Here is an 18,131-nt window from a genome sequence, read left to right on the forward strand (position 1 = left end):
AAATGAAGCCGCGATTATTTTAATCGCGGCTTCATTTCCCTCTGCCGATCTGTCTAATCTACATGCCTCCGTCGACGGAGGCATGTAGTTTAGACGTACCCTAGGTGTAGTTGCTCTTCATACAGATGTCAGAGTGGTAATTATTTAACAGCACCTCTTGAAAGGGGTGCTTATCACAAACCATGTAGCTCTGCAAAAAGTTCTACAAAAGGGGTTTATAAGTGCAGATAATAATAAATCATGTAAACTCTGGAGGTTCTTAAATGCTTGTTGGTAATTACGAAAAGGCTCTGATGCTTGTTTAATGTGAAAATGAAGACTGTTACCATACAGAACTGTATACCTCTGGGATGGGTAGCACATGTAGAACCTTTCACCCTTTTCAAAATGTTTTCCTGTTTGTTGAGAGAATTTTTTAAATCTAAATTAAATCACTCCATCACTTTCTTAATGAGCTGTTTATTACTATGGGAACACCCATATCAGAGTTTAGATTTTATTAGATTTCAAGGGCTAAGTTCTTAGCTGATTTACACCCTGAATTCCCAGGAGAATTGTCAGAGTAGAACTGCAAGTAGAATTTGGCCTATATGATCAAACCTCATCCTATTCATCTTCAAAGCTTTTATTTCTCACTCATCTTTTTGTCTTTTTTTAAAAAAAATGTTCGTATAATCTGACATTAGAATGACCAGGATTAAAGGGACCACAAGGTCACTCAAGAGAGAGGGCCCCTGCTGGACCAATAAGAGAGAGGATGATCAGGAGAAAAAAGGCTATATTGGACACCCCAGGAAGTACCCTGATTATTTTGGATGGGAAGTTTAATATGCCTAGCTACAAACACTTGATCCCAGCAGTAGGGCTGGTAGGGGCTGTTACAATGCAAATAACAATACTTCTACAAAGTTAAAAAAAATGATATTTAACACAGGTAAAGGATTCCTTAGAGATGGCCTGTGATTGGGTGGACAAGGCCCAAAGCCCCCTTGCTGGAGACATCAAGACTCTGCCACCTCCATCCCAGGAAAGGAGCAGTGGAGAGATCCAGGCAAAGCAGTCAATCAGCGGACAGGCTTTTTCGGAAGAGGAGGCTTTTCCAAAATTTGGCCCAGTGTAGATGGGCCAAATTTCAGAAAAGCCTCTTCCGAAAAAACTATCAAAAAAGGTAAGCAAATTGCAAAGCACAATTTGCGTACCTTTTTCCGCCAGATCATTGCAGTGTAGACGTAGCCTAAGTTCTACACTTCTATTCCAAACTAGTACTGCTGGAGTGTTTGTGGTTCCTATTATCTAGCCATACAAAACTTCCACATCCACCCATGTGTAAGGTTGCCAGGTGTCCAGTATTTCCTATTCTAAAATGTGTCGTATTTTCTGATTTTTTCCCAGCCAGGAGGTGAAAGTCCTGGGTGCGTACCAGGTTCCGCAGGGGAACTGTCCGGCAGGGAGACAAGATTGCAGACGGCTGCCACCAACCTGTTAGGGCCGAAAAGCCTCAAAAGCATTTCTTAAAGGGGCCACGCTTTTTTAAAAAAATTTTTTTTTGCTTAACAACTTGTGATAGTGTTGGTACCTTGCTGGTTGCTAGGCTGGGGCTGTGGGTGACCCCACTGGCTGCTGTCTGTACCACGGCTCAGCAGAGTAGCTGATGGGACAGGGAGGTAACCTGTTTAACTGTTTACCTCCCAGGGAAAGAAACAAAGGAAGGAGAAGAGGCCAGCCTCTGGCTGGGGGGCAGGGCTGGAAGGGACGTTTTTAGTTTCTGTCTGGTATCATGGAGGAAGCAGCCTAGGAAAGGGTCTGGGATTTAGGGGCCCAGTCTCCCCCATCTCAAGGGGGCCTGAGGCATCCTAGGCCTGCCCTATAACCAGATTACATCTCTGCTGTGCTGTATCCTGGAGAAGCAATAAACTCTTTCTAGTCTACTGGCTGGTGGAGTCTGTTCATGCCACTACGGGGGTGTAGGAGGTGAGGGAACTCCGACATGCCGCCACACAACTCTCAGGGTCTTTTTTCCCCTCAATAACTTTGGTCACCCCCCTTTTTTTCTCTCAACAGAATTTTTTCCCTGATGGGTTTTTTTGTTTGTTTTTTTTTGGGGGGGGGGTTGGTATTTTTGGATAAACCATCTGGCAACCCTACCCGTGCATGCATGAGAGGAGGTTGCCACCCCGTCCCTAACACAGGCTGTGGGCACACAAGAAGAATCCCCCAAGCTTACCTCATTTCTGGGGTCCACCCTTATTATTAATTTGGAGCAGGATTGTATCTCAGACACCTATTTAAGGGAGGCCCCCCACCTGCTTACTCGTCTGGTGCAGGGGGGCAGAGAGGAAAGGGAAAGGAACAGGGCCGTGGCTCCATTCCATCTTTCTCCCCGGCCAGAGGAACAGAGCCAGCACAAGGTGAAGAGTGATTTACTGGTGGCCTCGTCCAGCAATAAAATATTATGCTCCAGGAATAAGGAGGAAATGGGGGAGGAAGGGTTAATCTGAGCCCCAGTGCATCTCAGGATTGCTCCTGCATAGTGCACCTTACATACATACCTTCCTTCACAGCCTGGCCTAAAGTCACTAGCCAGTCCTTAAACAACAATAATTAGTTAATTCGAACTAAGCTAATTCGAATTAGCGCAGCTAGACTTAAAAACTAGTTCGAATTAGCGTTTTGCTAATTCGAACTAGCATGTCCACACAGAGTGGACCCTGAACAGAGGTTAAGGATGGCCGGAAGCAGTGCTGGCAGGGCATCAGATGAGGACTTAGAGCGTGGAGATGCTGTCTCAGGCTAGCCGAGGGCTGTGCTTAAAGGGACCCGACCCCCACCCCGGACAGACAGTCCTGGCTTGGAGTGCCCTGAGTGCCCACATGCGGAACATCACAGCACTCGGCCATCACCCCGGCTGTACTTGCCACAGGCTGCCATCTGGGGGGAGGGGGCAATCGGGGGGCTGCAGGAGAGCTTCCACCCCGAGAAGCCCACAGAGCCAGCCCAGTCCTCCCCATCAGGGGCGCGAACCCCATTCCTCCCTCACCTCCTTCCACTTACCCTTCCCTAACCCCCCTTCCTGATGTACAAAATAAAGAAAACGTGTGATCAAAAATAGAATCTTTCTTTATTGAACATTACTGGGGGAGACTGGGAAAAAGAGGTGGGAGAGGGGAAGAGAGAGGCTGGGAGAGGGGAGGGCAACTAAAATGATCAGGGGTTTGGAACAGGTCCCATATGAAGAGAGGCTAAAGAGACTGGGACTTTTCAGCTTAGAGAAGAGGAGACGGAGGGGGGATATGATAGAGGTCTATAAAAGCAAGAGTGGTGTGGAGAGGGTGCATGAAGAAAAGTTCTCCATTAGTTCCCATAATAGAAGGACTAGAGGACACCAAAGGAAAGGGATGGGTAGCAGGCTTCAAACTAGTAACAGAAAGTTCTCTTCACAAAGCAAAGAGTCAACCTGTAGAACTCCTTGCTGCAGGAGGCTGTGAAGGCTAGAACTAGAACAGAGTTTAAAGAGAAGTTAGATCAAGTCATGGAGGTTGGGTCCATGGAGTGGTATTAGCCAGGGGGTAGAAATGGTGTCCCTGCCCAAAGTTTGTGGGAGGCTGGAGATGGATGGCACGAGACAAATGGCTTGGTCACTGTCTTTGGTCCATCCCTTCCAGGGTACCTAGGGTTGGCTGCTGTCGGCAGACAGGCTACTGGACTAGATGGACCTTTGGTCTGACCCAGTACGGCCATTCTAAGCTCAGGGCTCAGGGTCGGGGGGTCTCAGTGGACCACCCTGATTTTCATGCAAACCTGCTCCTGGGTGGCCAGGCTGGCAGCTCTCCTGCCCTAGACGGCCACTTTCCTGTGCCTAGTGCGGAGTTCGTGAATGAGGTCCACAATGTCTGCACTAGACCAGGCGGGTGCCCGCCTCTTGCGGTCCTGGCCAGGCTCCCAAGAGCCGCCAGCCTGGTCCCGGGAAGAGGGGGAGGGCTGGGGGGCATCGGGTGGCTGGCTCATGGCGTGCCAGGTGCAGGGTCTGCTGGCTGGGTGCTGGCAGGCTTGCACCTGGCACGGGCACCGTAGCCAGCCCATGCCCCTTTAAGGGCTCCGGGGCTGGGAGGGGGGCATACGAGTTTCCCTGGTGGTGCCCAGAGTGACACAGCCCTTAATTCGAACTAGTAAGTTCGAACTAGGCTTAGTCCTCATGCAATGAGGTTTACCTAGTTCGAACTAAGCGCTCCGCTAGTTCGAATTAAGTTCGAACTCGCGGAGCGCTAGTGTAGCGCCTAGGAAAGTCCATGTGTCAGTGTCTGCATGAGTCTGTCTGTCTGTCTGCTTGCCGGTGTGTCTATGTGTCTGTCAGTTTGTTTAAGAATTCCTCCTAACTGGTATGAGCTAGAACCACCAAATTTGGTGTGCAGCTTCCTCTGATCATGCCTTAAATTAAGATAAGGGTTTGGTTGTGCTAGGAAAATGGGATGTGCCTGGAATGGGATTGCTTCTCATAAAACCATACAGAAAAGAGAGAGAATCAGCAGGCAAGTGAAAGGGGCTGGCTGAGGGTTTGCCCCCTCTCCCATCTGAGACTTCCGCAGCCCCGAGCCTCCCACCACAAGGTACCATTTAGGGAGGGTGGAAGAGGTGTAGCTCCTGCCTCCCCCGCCTGCCCCCCCATTTATATGAGGGCACACAAAACCATACAGAAAAGAGACAGAATCACCAGGCAGGTGACAGCAGTTGACTGGAATCATGTCCCCATCCAGGACTGCTCCAGCCCCAAGCCTGGGTAAATCTTCTAGGTGCCACATAAACTGTTAGATTTCTTCTGTGTGCATCTGTTCCAAGTGTTTTCCCCTGAGGGACCCTTTGTCCCTTAATCTTGATATCTCAATAAAAGATTAAACCTCTTTTACACTCCTGGTTTGCAGCAAACAGGAATTGTGGCATCAGAACCCATCAGCAAAAATGCCTGTGCATCTGTTTGCAGTGTTCCCACATTAGGGTTAGCCACAAAAGAGAGCAGCTTTCCTATGTAGGCTCCCCAGAAACAGCTTCTCCGTTATAGCATGATGAAAGCAAGGCGGATGTCCTGTGCTAATGTGCCTTCCTAGTTCTTCTTTTCCCAAATGGCATGACTGTCGAGGAAAAGTATTCAAACCTGAGGACTCTGAAGGCATATTCCCAAACTGGTGGCCTGCTTGCATCTCTAAGGAATTCTGCAGAAAACAGTGCCAACCAACAAATAGCAGGTAGACATAACAAAATGCCATTTCCTGGAATAAATTACATATAGGGAGAAGACCCATTTGAACATTTAAATGGTGAAACATTATGATATTTAAACTGGGCATCCAATGAGCCAAATAATGATGGAGGAATAGAGAACTGTGTAGAAATGCATTCAAGTGGCAAGTGGAACGACAAATCCTGTGCGGAAAACTGGTTAATAATTTGTGACTATTAATCTACCTGCCCTTTTGATTATTTGTCACTTGGTACAAATGTGCATACAGCTTCACATTTTGTAATTAATCAAGTCACAATAGCCCTACACAATGGGCATTATACCACATCAGTAATGTAAAACATGCAGCTGTACAGAATCTTGGTAAAATGTCCATACTGTGTGATAAAGCTATGGTCCAATCAAATAATTATGCAGCACTGCTTAGTGTACTGATCTGGCTAAAACTACAAATCCTGTGAAATGGTTCATGCCCAGTCATTTTCACATTGTCATCTTTCCATACCAGGAACATAAGAACACCCCGACAGGGTCAGATCAAAGGTCCATCTAGCCCAGCATCCTGACTTCTAACAGTGACCCCATGTGCCTGAGAGGTAATAAACAGAATAGATAACCATTAAGTGATTCATCCCCATCACCTATTCCCAGCTTCCAGCAAACAGAGGCTAGGGATCGATACCATCAATGTTCATCCCAGTGAATAGCCATTGAGAGACCTATCCTCCATGTACTTACCTATTTGTTTTTGAACCTGTAATAATCTTGGCTTTCACAACATCCCCTGGCAATGAGTTCCACAGGTTAACTGAATCTTCTTCTTCTTCTTCTTCTGTTGTTATCAGGGGATATTTTGGCCTTTAAGTTTAGAGAGTTTATCTTGCCCCTCACAACGCCTGTGCCAAAATTTTCCTGTTAGGGCTGTTTCTTTTCACGAGCTCCTCTGGTTCAGGGGACAACGAAACTGTTCATAAACTCAGGTCACATGTCTTACATGTGTCCACACATTTTGAACTGATAGGAAGGAAATGTTTTATTGGTTGTGGCAGAAATTAAGCATTTAGAATTTTTGTTCCAGACTGTGCTTTAGCTAAATTTTTAAATAAGGGGGGGAAATTGGGCTCTAACTAATTTTGTTTGACTCAAACCTAATGTTTTTCCCTTTCTCTTTTCATTTTGGTAAGAAAAACAAAACAAGTTTAGTTGTGGTTTGACCCTCCATTTGAAAAAAATCAGCGATTCGCTCAGCCCTTCACGTGTCTCCCTAATACCTCTCCCCAGTCTGTCTTCTCTCCCAATGAGCCAAGTGGCTGGCCAGCAACAGACAACCTGAGCTGCCAGCTGAGGGACTCCTCCCTTCTCCCCTGGCCTGAGAGAACATTAGGATGCAGAATCTAGACTGTGGGAAAAGGACATGACTCTGTTATTGAAATTCATGGCTTGCTGGGGAGAGAAATGTAGACTAAGGAGGTACATGGAGACCGTGGGCCAGGCTCTGTGAAGTGGGCAGAAGAGTCATAAGCAATGCCACGGCCAGTCACTCCTGTGTCCCAGCATAGTGTCTTATCCCAGTGGCTTTGATTCATTAACAAAGATGCCCCTGGCTATGTCAGCCCCTCCCCATTTCACCTGCCAACATCTGTTCCCCACCACCAGTGCTCCAATCCACCCCACCCTATAAGATGCCCTCTTCTCTCACTACCAATGAGAGCTCCAGCCCCCTTCCACACTACCAGTGAGTGACAGACCCTTAGAAAGCACACAGCAGTGAAGACATTCATGTAAAAGGACCTATAACAAAAGGTTTTTAGCAAGGCAAGTATTTCCCACAGCGAGTTAAGACCCCACTGCGGGGAATGCCTGCCATAGCTGGATGTTGAGTAGAGCGTCAGAGAAGGACGTTGTGTACGCCTTGATTTCCTTACTCAAAAGCAGATGAATTTACAAGAATGGGGGGGAGGGAGTGTTCAGGATAGAAATGTGCAGCAGGCAGAGGGAGGGTGTTTTTAAATTACACTGTAACACAGTCGGGGCTATATGAGGCAAAGCAGACAACGGCAAATATTTTCCTAAAAACCACCTCTGGTTCCAGGAAAGAGTGAGATAGTGGTGCAACCCTTAGTGTTGTGCAAGGACAGTGCTATCTAGCGCATGTCAAAATAAATCTGTTTGCACTGCCTCAGTTAGCAAGTCTAACCTACTTTTGTTTTCTTATCCAGGGAGAAATCCACCTGCTTTGTTAAGGTTTCTTGTATGCTGCATTCGGTTACATTAGTCAGATAAGCTGGCAGAGCGTCATATCACTTCATTGGGTACTGGGCAAATAAAGGTAGGTTTTGAATAAGTGGGTATGAATGGATGGGGTGCCAGGGCAGGCTAGCTGCAAAACATGTTGGGTCTCAAGCACTGACAGTTTTGAGCAGGCAAACACCAAAGGGTCTAGCAGTGAGGGAGGATTAGGACTAGCAGTGAGAGAGAGAGAGAGAGAGAGAGAGAGAGAAATATTTTTTTATTTTGAAACTGTCCTCATTATGGACTCCCTCGCTGCTCCTGAAAGAATGGGCTCCAATGTGTTTTTCCTTCAGCGCTCACTTTTCTTATTGCTCTTAATTTCTCACTGTTTCCTTCTTGGGAGATGAAGGCAGGAGTGCATAGGAAGCCAATGAAGGTTTGAGGGGATCATATTTTTGTTGGAAGATGATCATACTGTCATAGGTGATTCTGGGGACGCAGGTTCCCTTCTGTTGTGGGAGTGCAGAGAAAATGGCCACCAGACTGAGCGATGCTTCCGGACTCTACTCCAAGCTCTGTGAGAGAAGCATCCAGTCTGGACTGGGCACAGTACTTACCCATTCCATTTCAAAGGCTGTGTAATACATTGTTGTCTACCAGTTATAACAGGAGACTGGGAGTCAGGACTCCTTACCTCTCTTCCCAACTCCAGAGCAACTCCTCGATTGCATTGTGAGCTCTGGGGGTGAGTGCCAAGGAGCTTATGTCTCCAGAAAAAGCTTTGTTTCTAGCTCTGTGGAAGGACTGTGCATTTGGACAAATAAAATATGGGAATCAAGCTAAGGGTTGGATAACTTTCTGTGACATTAAAAAGAAAGAGCACTTAAATCCTGGACTCTCTGAAGTTAATGGCAAAAGTTCTAATGGGCTTGATTCTCCTTTCTCTCACACAAGTTTTATATTAATCAGACCTTGAGTTTACACTGACTTGCAGGTGTCAGAGGAGACTCACTGGCTTTCAGTATTTAGCCCAAAGGATCTAAAAGTTGAAATAAAGTGGTATTCAGGGCAGTTCACTGTTTATTTCAGTTCTAGTCTAAATACTTTAATTCCCAGACCTGATTGCTTCAAATTAGAGACTCGTAAATCAAGCTCAATTAGTTAGTACCTTTTGCAGGGAATTATCCACACAATGACTCCTCTTATTGTCATCACTTTGATATGTGCCCGTGGAATCACCGCGCGTGCAATCCAAGAATACTTGAGGCGTAATTATGAGACCGCAATAGACCTTGTTTACATGCAAAACTCAATTGCTCGTCAAGTAATAATCGTGAAGCAACCAGGCAGGAGATAAGTGAAAACAATGAGACAAACTCATATTTTATGTTTTATTTGCATAGGGCTTAGTGATGAGCTGCTATGTGGAGGGAAAAAAACTTGATCGGATATACTTCACCCCTGATATGTGTGGAGCTGTAATTACATGTTTAGACACAATAGCTGGTTGCTTTAGATTCTGGATTTGGGTTTGAGCAGTCCCAGGTTCAAATTTCAGATGAGTCCTTCAGGAGAACAAAGCCATTTAAATTGAGACAGAATAAAACACTAGTAAGCTCATGAATTGGCAGGAGAATGGACTGAAAGGCTATTCTAATAAATGGCTCCCTTTTTCACATCTGTGGTCTGCTATAGACTTCATCATGTAGTCGACAACAGATTTCTGACTGAACTTGGAGGCCCCCAGATTTCCTATCTTGTAGCTCAGATCTGGGCTTCTTTGAACTACATGTCCAAATCTTCCCCAGTCACTGCTCACAATATGAATCAAAAAGGCTCAAATAGATGTCAGAAAACTATCCTCACTACTACGCTTCCATCAGTCTTTTTACAGCTCTTTTGTCTTAGGTACGTCTACACTGCAACATTATTTCGAAATAACTAGCTTTATCTGGAAATAACTTAATCCACGTCTCCAGATCAGGCAGTTATTTTGAAATAGAGTCAAAATACTGTCAAGCTGGAGGACGTCTTACTCTGACTCCTGTAACCCTCATTGTACGAGGAGTAAGGGAAATCGGAGGAAGGGTTCAATGAGTTAGTACCTTTTGCAGGGAATTATCCACACAAAGGGAGGAAGGGTGCTCTATTTCAAAATAAGTGCTGTATAGATGCTCCCTATTTCGAAATAAACTACACCATTGACGTAGCTCAATTTGTGTTGCTTATTTGGAGTTAAGCCCTGCAGTGTAGATGCACCCTTTGAAGTAAAAAGATCTTAGTGCAACGTTGTAAGAATCTTGACTGTGGAGGTGTATCTCCTACACATTGACAAAGGACAGCCTTCCTACAGCGGCTTATGCAATAATTCTCTTTTTATTAGTCATAGATCAACAGGCTTGACAATGCATCTCCGTCAGCCTTTGAAAGCTCTGGCGCTGGCCATGGCGTTGGTGATGGCCTCAGGTGTGGATGTAAACAAACATGAAGAGAAAATGAGCACATGCCCCGTCATTCAGTGTTGTGCGCCTGGAACCAATGGTTTACCAGGCAGAGATGGAAGAGATGGGAGAGAAGGTCCCAAAGGAGAAAAGGGAGACCAAGGTACAGTGCTATAATCATTGACCAAGACTATATCTGTTTCCTGCGGGGTTCTGTCATCCTTTGTCATGTGCCTTCTCTGGCTCCTTCTCTCTCTCTCTCTCTCTCTCTCTCTCTCTCTTTGAAATTTAAATGTTGTCTCTCTCCCTCTCCGGCTGGTTTTCAATATGCTCTTGTATCCCCCTATCTTTGTGAGAAAAACTAGCCTCCGTTTCACTTTCCCCTCTAGGTTTGGCACAAACTTTGTTCCATACAGGCTAAAGCAGGCCCTCCTGCCCATACTGAAAAGCCTCATTACTTTCTACTGGGACTTCCTCAGATTTGGGAATCTGCTTGCACGGATCAGGGCCCATGTTTCCTAATGTGAATTATTGAATATTTTGTCCAGTCCAATTTTGAATATCCCGGTAGAGCTGGTTGGGAATTTTTCATCTTTTTTTCCTAACTCCTTTCATTTTAATCAAACACTAGGAGCAGGTGAGAGGGGTTTGCAGGGTTTCCCTGGAAAAGCAGGGCCTCAAGGGACAAGAGGAAATCAAGGACCACGAGGCGAGAAAGGACAAAAGGGAGAAAATGCAAGTGAGAAGTCAACTCCCCCTCTCTCAGGTATTCTGCTCAATATCTGTTGTCATGTTTTCACAGAGACATTCGGTAGGCTCATGGCAATGTCTTATGTTTTTATATCATTATTTGGGGGTGGAGGAGGGAAAGTTTGGGGAAAATGAATGGTAATCAACATGACACGAACACTATATAAGAGAACAAGGAAAAAAACCTAAGCAATATGGAAATATTTCCTGAAACATGTTCACTTGACTGACCTTGGAGTATGAGGAAATCCGAGGGAGGGGGAAAGGTATTTTATCTCCTCCTCTTTTAAGATAATTGATATCTTTTCCCTTTTATGCCTCTTTGAATGCCTGTTTTCTCCTTGCTTTCCATCTTTGGGTGCCTCTAGGGGACATGCCTTTTTTTCTCATTCGTGGACTAAATTCAGACGGTCCTGATGACTCGTCACCCACACAATCAGCATAAGCAAGGATTTAGCTGTGAACACAGTTGTTACTCTGCAGAAATGCACTATAAACCCCATTCTAACTAGAAAAAAAAGGCAATCCCTATGGATCTCCCACCCACACACTGATGACTGCCTCTGATTACATGGAAGTGGTGACCACTGACAGAGAGAAAATCCCCCGTTTGATTTCTGTGCGTGTAGCAGTACCCAGTTTGAAATTACCTTTGAGTTCCTCGTGAAACAATCAAAATTGTCATTTTTAAACCTGGGTGAAATTTTTGATCCAAAACTTTTTTCAATGCAAAATGCAGATATGAGTCCAGCAAAATGTTTTGCAAATCTGTGTGAAACAAACAAACAAATTCTGAAAAGCCGGAAATGTTTTATGTCGACACTTTTTCAGTGAAAGTTTTATTTTTTTTATTCAAAATTACATTTTGTTTCAAAGTTTCCTTCAAGTTCATTAAAAATGTTAAAAGCTCAAATCCAAAATAACACATTTTCGTAATGTGGGAGAGGGGGAATATTTATTTGTTTGATTGCTTTTTTGTTGTTCTTGTTTGATTTCAAATCTGCCAGCAAACAAAATAATCAGTGAGCACGTAGCTATAGCTGTGTGGTGAATATTTTGGGAACTGGTTAGAAGATCATACAAACCACGCATATGTTAGCAGCGAGGCCCCTGGCCAATCCAAAGGCAATGATCATATGGTATTTTTTAATGATTTATTACATAATTTTGCACCTGTTTTTCTTAGCTTTTGATGCTCTTCAAAGACAAGTATCTGCTTTGGAAAAGAACATCCAGACTCTACAAGCTGACATTAGCAAATTCCAAAATAGTGAGTCATGTTTACATTACAGGCAGTCCCCGGGTTACGTACAAGATAGGGACTGTAGGTTTGTTCTTAAGTTGAATTTGTATGTAAGTCGGAACTGGTACATATTGTAGGGGAAACTCTAGCCAAACATTTCTCCAGAGCTCAGTTTTATTCTCCCACACCTCACTTCCCTCAGTCCTTTATTTTCAAGCTGAGGTGTCTGCTGAGAAAAGCCACTCTGCGTCTCTCTGGTCTGCTGGGGGGGACGCTAGCTTCGTGTCTCCCTGGTCTGCTGGGGGGAAGCAGCTAGTGCGGGGTTGCCTCACCCCGTTTGTAAGTAGGGATCCAATGTAAGTCGGATCCATGTAACCCGGGGACTGCCTGTATTGAATTTTTGGCATGCGGGGGTGGAGAATCTTTTGCAAAGTAAGCTTAAATACCATGCAGCCTTCTCCCACAAGCTGCTCCCAGCAAATGGTCTTCAGTTGCAACCTTCCTCAACAGTATAAATTCTTCCCAGTCCCAGCCATACCAACATCCAGTTATCACTAAATCATTCCCAGACATTGTCCGTGGGCTTTGTTATATAGGCCAACAGCCACACAAGCCATCTCCCAAGACCCTCTTCTATGATAACTTCTTTCTAAAAATTTCCCACCAATGCACAACTACTAGCTCGTCTCCACTGGTACTAGCAGTGAGGGAAACACTAGTGCATAGAATCCTAGACATCATTATTGTAGGGGCATCCAGGGTGAAAGGGCACAGTTGGTTGCTTAGAGGGAGTTGTTTTTAGTCATCTAAGCCTGCTTAGAGCAGATAGAGTGAATAACGTGTAAGTTCCTGTCTTCACTAGCACTGCCACCATTTATGCTGGGGATGAATCTTCCCCCATTTTAGTACATGAGAGGGAAGTGTTACTGCGTGTTCATCTCTCTTTCTCTGTAGTACAATTTTCTCACTTGGTCTTTGAGTCTCCATTTATTTTGGTCCTCAAAGTCATTCATGAAGCCAGCTAGCTGCAGTTTTAATTCTGAATCGTTGCTGCTAGCACAGTTTCACCTGTAACACTGGCAGAAGCCACATTGTAAAAGTGGTTTATTACTTACAAAGTGCAAGGCCATGAGCTAGCATTTTGTGAGTAAAGTCTTACAGGGAGGTTAACTTCCCCCATAACACAGGTCCGGTTCTCATTTTAATCATCTCTTTTGTGCCTAGTTTTTAATTTGCGGTGGGCTAAGATTGTAGGCAAGAAAATATTTGTGTCAACGGGCACAAAAGCTTCTTTTCAACATGGAAAATCCCTGTGCGCAAAAGCTGGAGGCTCGCTTTCCTGCCCACGCAATGAAGCTGAGAATGCAGCCTTGCAAGAAGTCGTGAAGACGGAATCAAACCGAGCGTATTTAGGGTTGACTGATATGCAAACCGAAGGTAAATTTGTGTATCTGAATGGAGAACCTGTAGCTTACACAAACTGGAACAGTGGAGAACCAAATAATCAAGATAATGAAGACTGTGTCTTAATATACGACAATGGAAAATGGAATGACCTGGATTGTTCAACTGCAGAAATATTAATTATTTGTGAATTTTAATCTTTTTCTACACTTAGTTCTGTGGCATTCCCAAGTCTGTTTAAAACAATCAAAATGCTCCCATTGACTTACTAGGTACAGCTGAATAAATAATGGATTTTTCAGTTCAGTGACTATACTGAAAAATCTGCGATAGGTAAAGAGTTACATTCAAGCTGATACCATGTTATTGTTGTTTTCAAAATTTTCCATCTCATTGTAAAACTTGAAAAAAAATGTAGCATTGATCATCATGTTTTGAGGAACTTACAACAATTTTGTTTTCAAATTTTTTATTGTATTATGATCAATGTCTGGTACTTTTCACCCTTTTTTATAATTGCTCAAATTTGAATTTGAAATGCCATTTTGAAACAAAATGTCAAACCAAAACATTTCAAAATAATCAAACCAAAAAGGTTTCAACTTTTTTTAAAAAGTGGTTTTTAACCATTTGTCAGATTTCACTCACATTCTCAAATAGTTTTGGACCACTGGCCTTTTCGACGGAAATTGTTTGCTGGAATTCACCCAGATCTATTAATGGGTTTTTGGTTCACAAAGTTATACAGGCTGTAAAAGATCCAGAACTGCAGATCACAACTGGATGGCAAAGGGCTGCAAAGGTGATAACATTGCCAGTGTCAGGCATGAGGAAAATGTATTCAGAAGATGGGGAGGGTGTTGAATATCTCTAGTTTTTCTTGTGCAAATACTGTGCCATCAAGGATGATGCCCTGTATAGTTAGTTATTCTTTCTCATGCTCCTGTACTCACCTGAAGTATTGTCACTGCCTGGCTGCCCTGCACTGGAAGAAATGCTTTTTTCTTTGTCAATGCTTTCTGGTTTGGATGACCATGTACCAAAGCAGCCACTCAACCACATAGGGAGTGACTGTGCAACATTGCTTGCTTTGTGCTCAAGCAGAAAAGCTTCTCGTATGCTCACATAAACTGGAAATGGTCACTGTTTATTCCAGGGCTGGGCAAAATACAGGAGAGGAGAAGGAGAGGGAGGCTTTGTGCACTCTCCCCACCCCTAGACCAACCATCAGTTCTTATTGGCCAGAAACAATCAGCCAATAAGAACGGACTTCCACCAATCTCTCAGCTCCTATTAGCTGAAAACAGCCAGCCAATTGGACCTGAGTGATTGAGGCAGTGCAAGTCTCTTTCCCATGCCAAGTTGAGAGCCACATGGTGGGAGCAGCCTGTATTTTCAAGTGGGCTAGGGCTGCAGCAGGCAGGGAGCCCAGCCTGCCTTGGGGGTGCAGCAGCCTTCTGGCCAGGAGACACTTAGATAAACTCCTCCCAGCCAGCACCTGCCTCTGGCACCCCAACCCCTCCTGCACCCCAACTTCCTCCCCCAAATCACCATCCAAACCCTCTGCACCCCCTGCCCCAGGTGACAACTCCCTCCCAAACTCTGTACTCCCTCCTATACCCCCAGAGCTCTCCTGCACTCACACTCCCTCCCTGATCCTACACACCGATCTCCTGACCCAGGTCACAACTCCCTCCTCCACCCAAACACCCTCTCGGACCCTACACCATCTCCTGAACCCCAGTCCCTTTCTGTGGCCAGACAGCCTGCCTCCATATTATCCATCTTATTTGCCTCTCTGAAGCACAGGACAGAGAAGGAGCAATAATATCAGCATAGTCTATGCTGGCTCATCTGATCCTGAGAAGCTGAAACATAGATATGAGGAGAGATCAGGATATGTGAGACTGCCACCGGCTGGCATCTATGTTGATTCGAACACACACAGTCCCAGGAAGAGGAATTTCCCACTGAGAAAACAATGTCCTGTACTTCAAAATTTAATCATCTCAAATCTCTCTTACAAGTGTAAATTAAGTTCACAACTCCCTTGTAAGAACTGGTCTCACAGCAGACAGACCAGCATCAATTGGCAATTAAGATAAGAAAGAGAAATACGTGACCCCATGATTATAAAAGTTGGGCCCAGCACACACTCACTTTGAGTGTCATTCTACCCTCTACCTGCTGGTCGGGTTAGGTGTTTGACCTCCCGAGGTTCTATGGGGACGCCCACCTCGTATTTTCGTCTTTCCTAGGAATTGAGGGACCGGCCCTGGCCTGACATGCTGGAGTCGAGAGGCACAGAAGGGGGTAAAAATGGTACCTGGATGTGGTCCTCTGTCTTAAGTGTACACATAGAAAGAGTAAGCTGTTACTTGGTACCATTATTTCTATTTTTCTATCTTTATCTTCTTTGTAACCATTTTAAGACCTATATTTTGCTAATAGTTAAGAAATAGAACAATAGCCATTGCAACCATATGATTTATAAGCTTCCTCAATAAACCTGTAACTGTTTAAGCTTTAACCTGCCTCCTTCAGTTGCTGTAACAGAACCAAGCACAATTTAAAAGAACTTCAGCCGGTCTAAAGGGACAGTTATAGGAAGAGCTTGGGCGTTTGGATCTGTGTCACTCCCAGGTGACAGGACCCACTGGGGCATCTTTCAGTCTTTCCTTAAGGCTGCCCGCTGCGAAGGAATTATGAAATTCTAGCAGCTGAAATCTAAGATGTAATAAGCTCTTCCTATATAACGGGGCGTCTGTTGGCCTGCTGGCCACCCTCTGCGATGGGACCCCGGTCCTAGCAGTAAAGGCACGGACGTTAAACCTTTTCTCGGAAACATACACACACACACTGCCCTGACCGTCGGCTGACACTTTCCCTGTGCATCCTTCTGCACCCAACCTCCAATCTAGACCCCTCTCCCCCTCCACAGAAAAATGCAGCCCTTGACCACTTTCTAAAACTTTGGAATGCCCCCCCACCACCAAAAATTATTGCCCACCCCTGGTTTATTCTGAACTGTTCTGTGCACATCCTGCTAAAGAGAGTACCAAATAACCAAAACCAGCAGCTTGATAGTTATTTTCTCCATGCCATCTGGAGAGTCAGCCTAGAATTCCCTAATGAAAACTTAAAGCTAATTGTTCTTACATTAGGAATTAAGTTGCATTACGTATAAAAACACTAATGCTAATGAGCTGCTTTGCTGCTGGTTGATGTTACCTTTATCAGGGCATCTGTGTAAATCAGCATAATAATGAGCCAACATCCCTTGGTTGTTCTCTCTAGGAACAGTCACAGTCCCTAGCATAGAGTTAAGATGCAAGCTTGGTGCAGTCTCACTACATCTTGCTATTAGTACATTCTTGTCCCTTTGGTGTGCAAACAACTGGCAGTGCATAATGTCCATGGGCCTATGTGATTTCAGCCTGCAGTGATAACATGGCTCCTAATGTGTGTTTACTCTATTATTAAAATGAACTGCATTAATTGTCAGATAGAAGCTTGAATGCTGTTATGGCCTATGGACATTTGTGCTCCATGAAAAAAAAAATTAACATGCACAGCATTCCTGGAGAATTAGCCATTTTCATAATTTACCATGCAGCTAGAGAAAACTGCAACATGCTATAAGATAGATATTAAGCGGTGTGGCTGATTAACATGCACAGCATTCCTGGAGAATTAGCCATTTTCATAATTTACCATGCAGCTAGAGAAAACTGCAACATGCTATAAGATAGATATTAAGCGGTGTGGCTGATTAAAAGAATAAACTATTAAACTATATTTAACCGTGTCCTATGTATAATCAGAATTACAATCCAAAAAGAAAATGCTTTTTTTAATCATCTATAGCTTAACAAGCATTCGAATGCAACAGGCTCTCAATGTTTGATAAATTATATCCAAATGCATGTCTCCCTCATAATCTCTCAAAATGGGCCTAAACATGACTTAAGTGACTCATGGATTATTGCTGGTTCTCTGTAAAGAGGAAACTTTCACCCCGTATGCACTGTAACAAGGTGACCACATCTCACACTGGATTACACAGAGCAGAAGTTATTTTCCTGAAAAGGGCGCCACACTGAAGACTTTGTCACTCCCTATCAAACTTCCTAGGTTTGGTAATTAAGGAAAATGTTTCCATCTGGGCATGAAAATGGACCAGCTTTTGGTCTTGACCAGAGAAAAGCAGGAATTGTCCAGCTCTTTCTCCCTCTAGTCTGAGGACACATCAGAGCTAAGCAAACCTCAGAACTGAGAGCTCACGGGGGCTGGAATGCAGACTACTGCAGTCCTGTCAAGGGACTGTACCATTGGACTGAGTCTCACAGCTATGGTGTTAGGTTTTTCATTATTTGTCTTAGGAACAGACAAGCCAACTTGTGTAGGAAGGGTGAAGAGCATGTTTGGATCTGGAGCATGTGACTGCTTCACAGCATGTAGTTAGATGAAGAGCACATGCTCTCCTATGTATTAGTGGTTCTTCTTGAAAGTGAAGAATGGGCACCCTTGCAGCCATAATGGAAAGACTTGCTGAAGCCTCGCACTGTGTTTGACTGGTGTGGTTTTCTGTTTGGACTCGTGCGCCCTGGAAGGGGGTACACTTTACTTTGGCTTGAGAGAATGGTCCTTCCAGCGGAAGAAGACTGTACCATCAGCAACAGGACACTGAGGAGATCCGGCTGTTGAAGAGATAAGACAAACCTGTACCGCTCAAAATGCCATTCTTATCTCTTGACTTATCGTACAATAGTTCTGAATGTACAACTGTCCAAGCTACATCATTAGCCTGACAGCCAACACTGAAATC

General features: G+C 44.5%; 1 protein-coding gene across 1 annotated transcript; it reads left to right on the forward strand.

The window, feature by feature from the left end:
• The first annotated feature begins 7,387 nt into the window (after window positions 1-7,387).
• Window positions 7,388-13,965, forward strand: LOC102457044 (mannose-binding protein-like). Its single transcript, XM_025188143.2, has 5 exons — window positions 7,388-7,562; window positions 9,849-10,069; window positions 10,538-10,672; window positions 11,843-11,926; window positions 13,124-13,965. Exons 2-5 carry the CDS (start codon window positions 9,871-9,873, stop codon window positions 13,498-13,500), a joined length of 795 nt encoding a protein of 264 aa, XP_025043928.2. The 5' UTR covers window positions 7,388-7,562; window positions 9,849-9,870; the 3' UTR covers window positions 13,501-13,965.
• The last annotated feature ends 4,166 nt before the right edge of the window (window positions 13,966-18,131 follow it).

The sequence above is a fragment of the Pelodiscus sinensis genome, chromosome 8 (genome assembly GCF_049634645.1).
Source record: "Pelodiscus sinensis isolate JC-2024 chromosome 8, ASM4963464v1, whole genome shotgun sequence".
NCBI lineage: Eukaryota > Metazoa > Chordata > Testudines > Trionychidae > Pelodiscus > Pelodiscus sinensis.

Excerpts from the sequence above, each read along its gene's own strand:
- LOC102457044 (XM_025188143.2), top strand. The coding sequence starts at position 9,871 with ATGCATCTCCGTCAGCCTTTGAAAGCTCTGGCGCTGGCCATGGCGTTG. Across the intron at positions 10,070-10,537 it reads AGGAGAAAAGGGAGACCAAG|GAGCAGGTGAGAGGGGTTTG; the intron begins GTACAGTGCTAT and ends ATCAAACACTAG. Across the intron at positions 11,927-13,123 it reads CATTAGCAAATTCCAAAATA|TTTTTAATTTGCGGTGGGCT; the intron begins GTGAGTCATGTT and ends TTTTGTGCCTAG.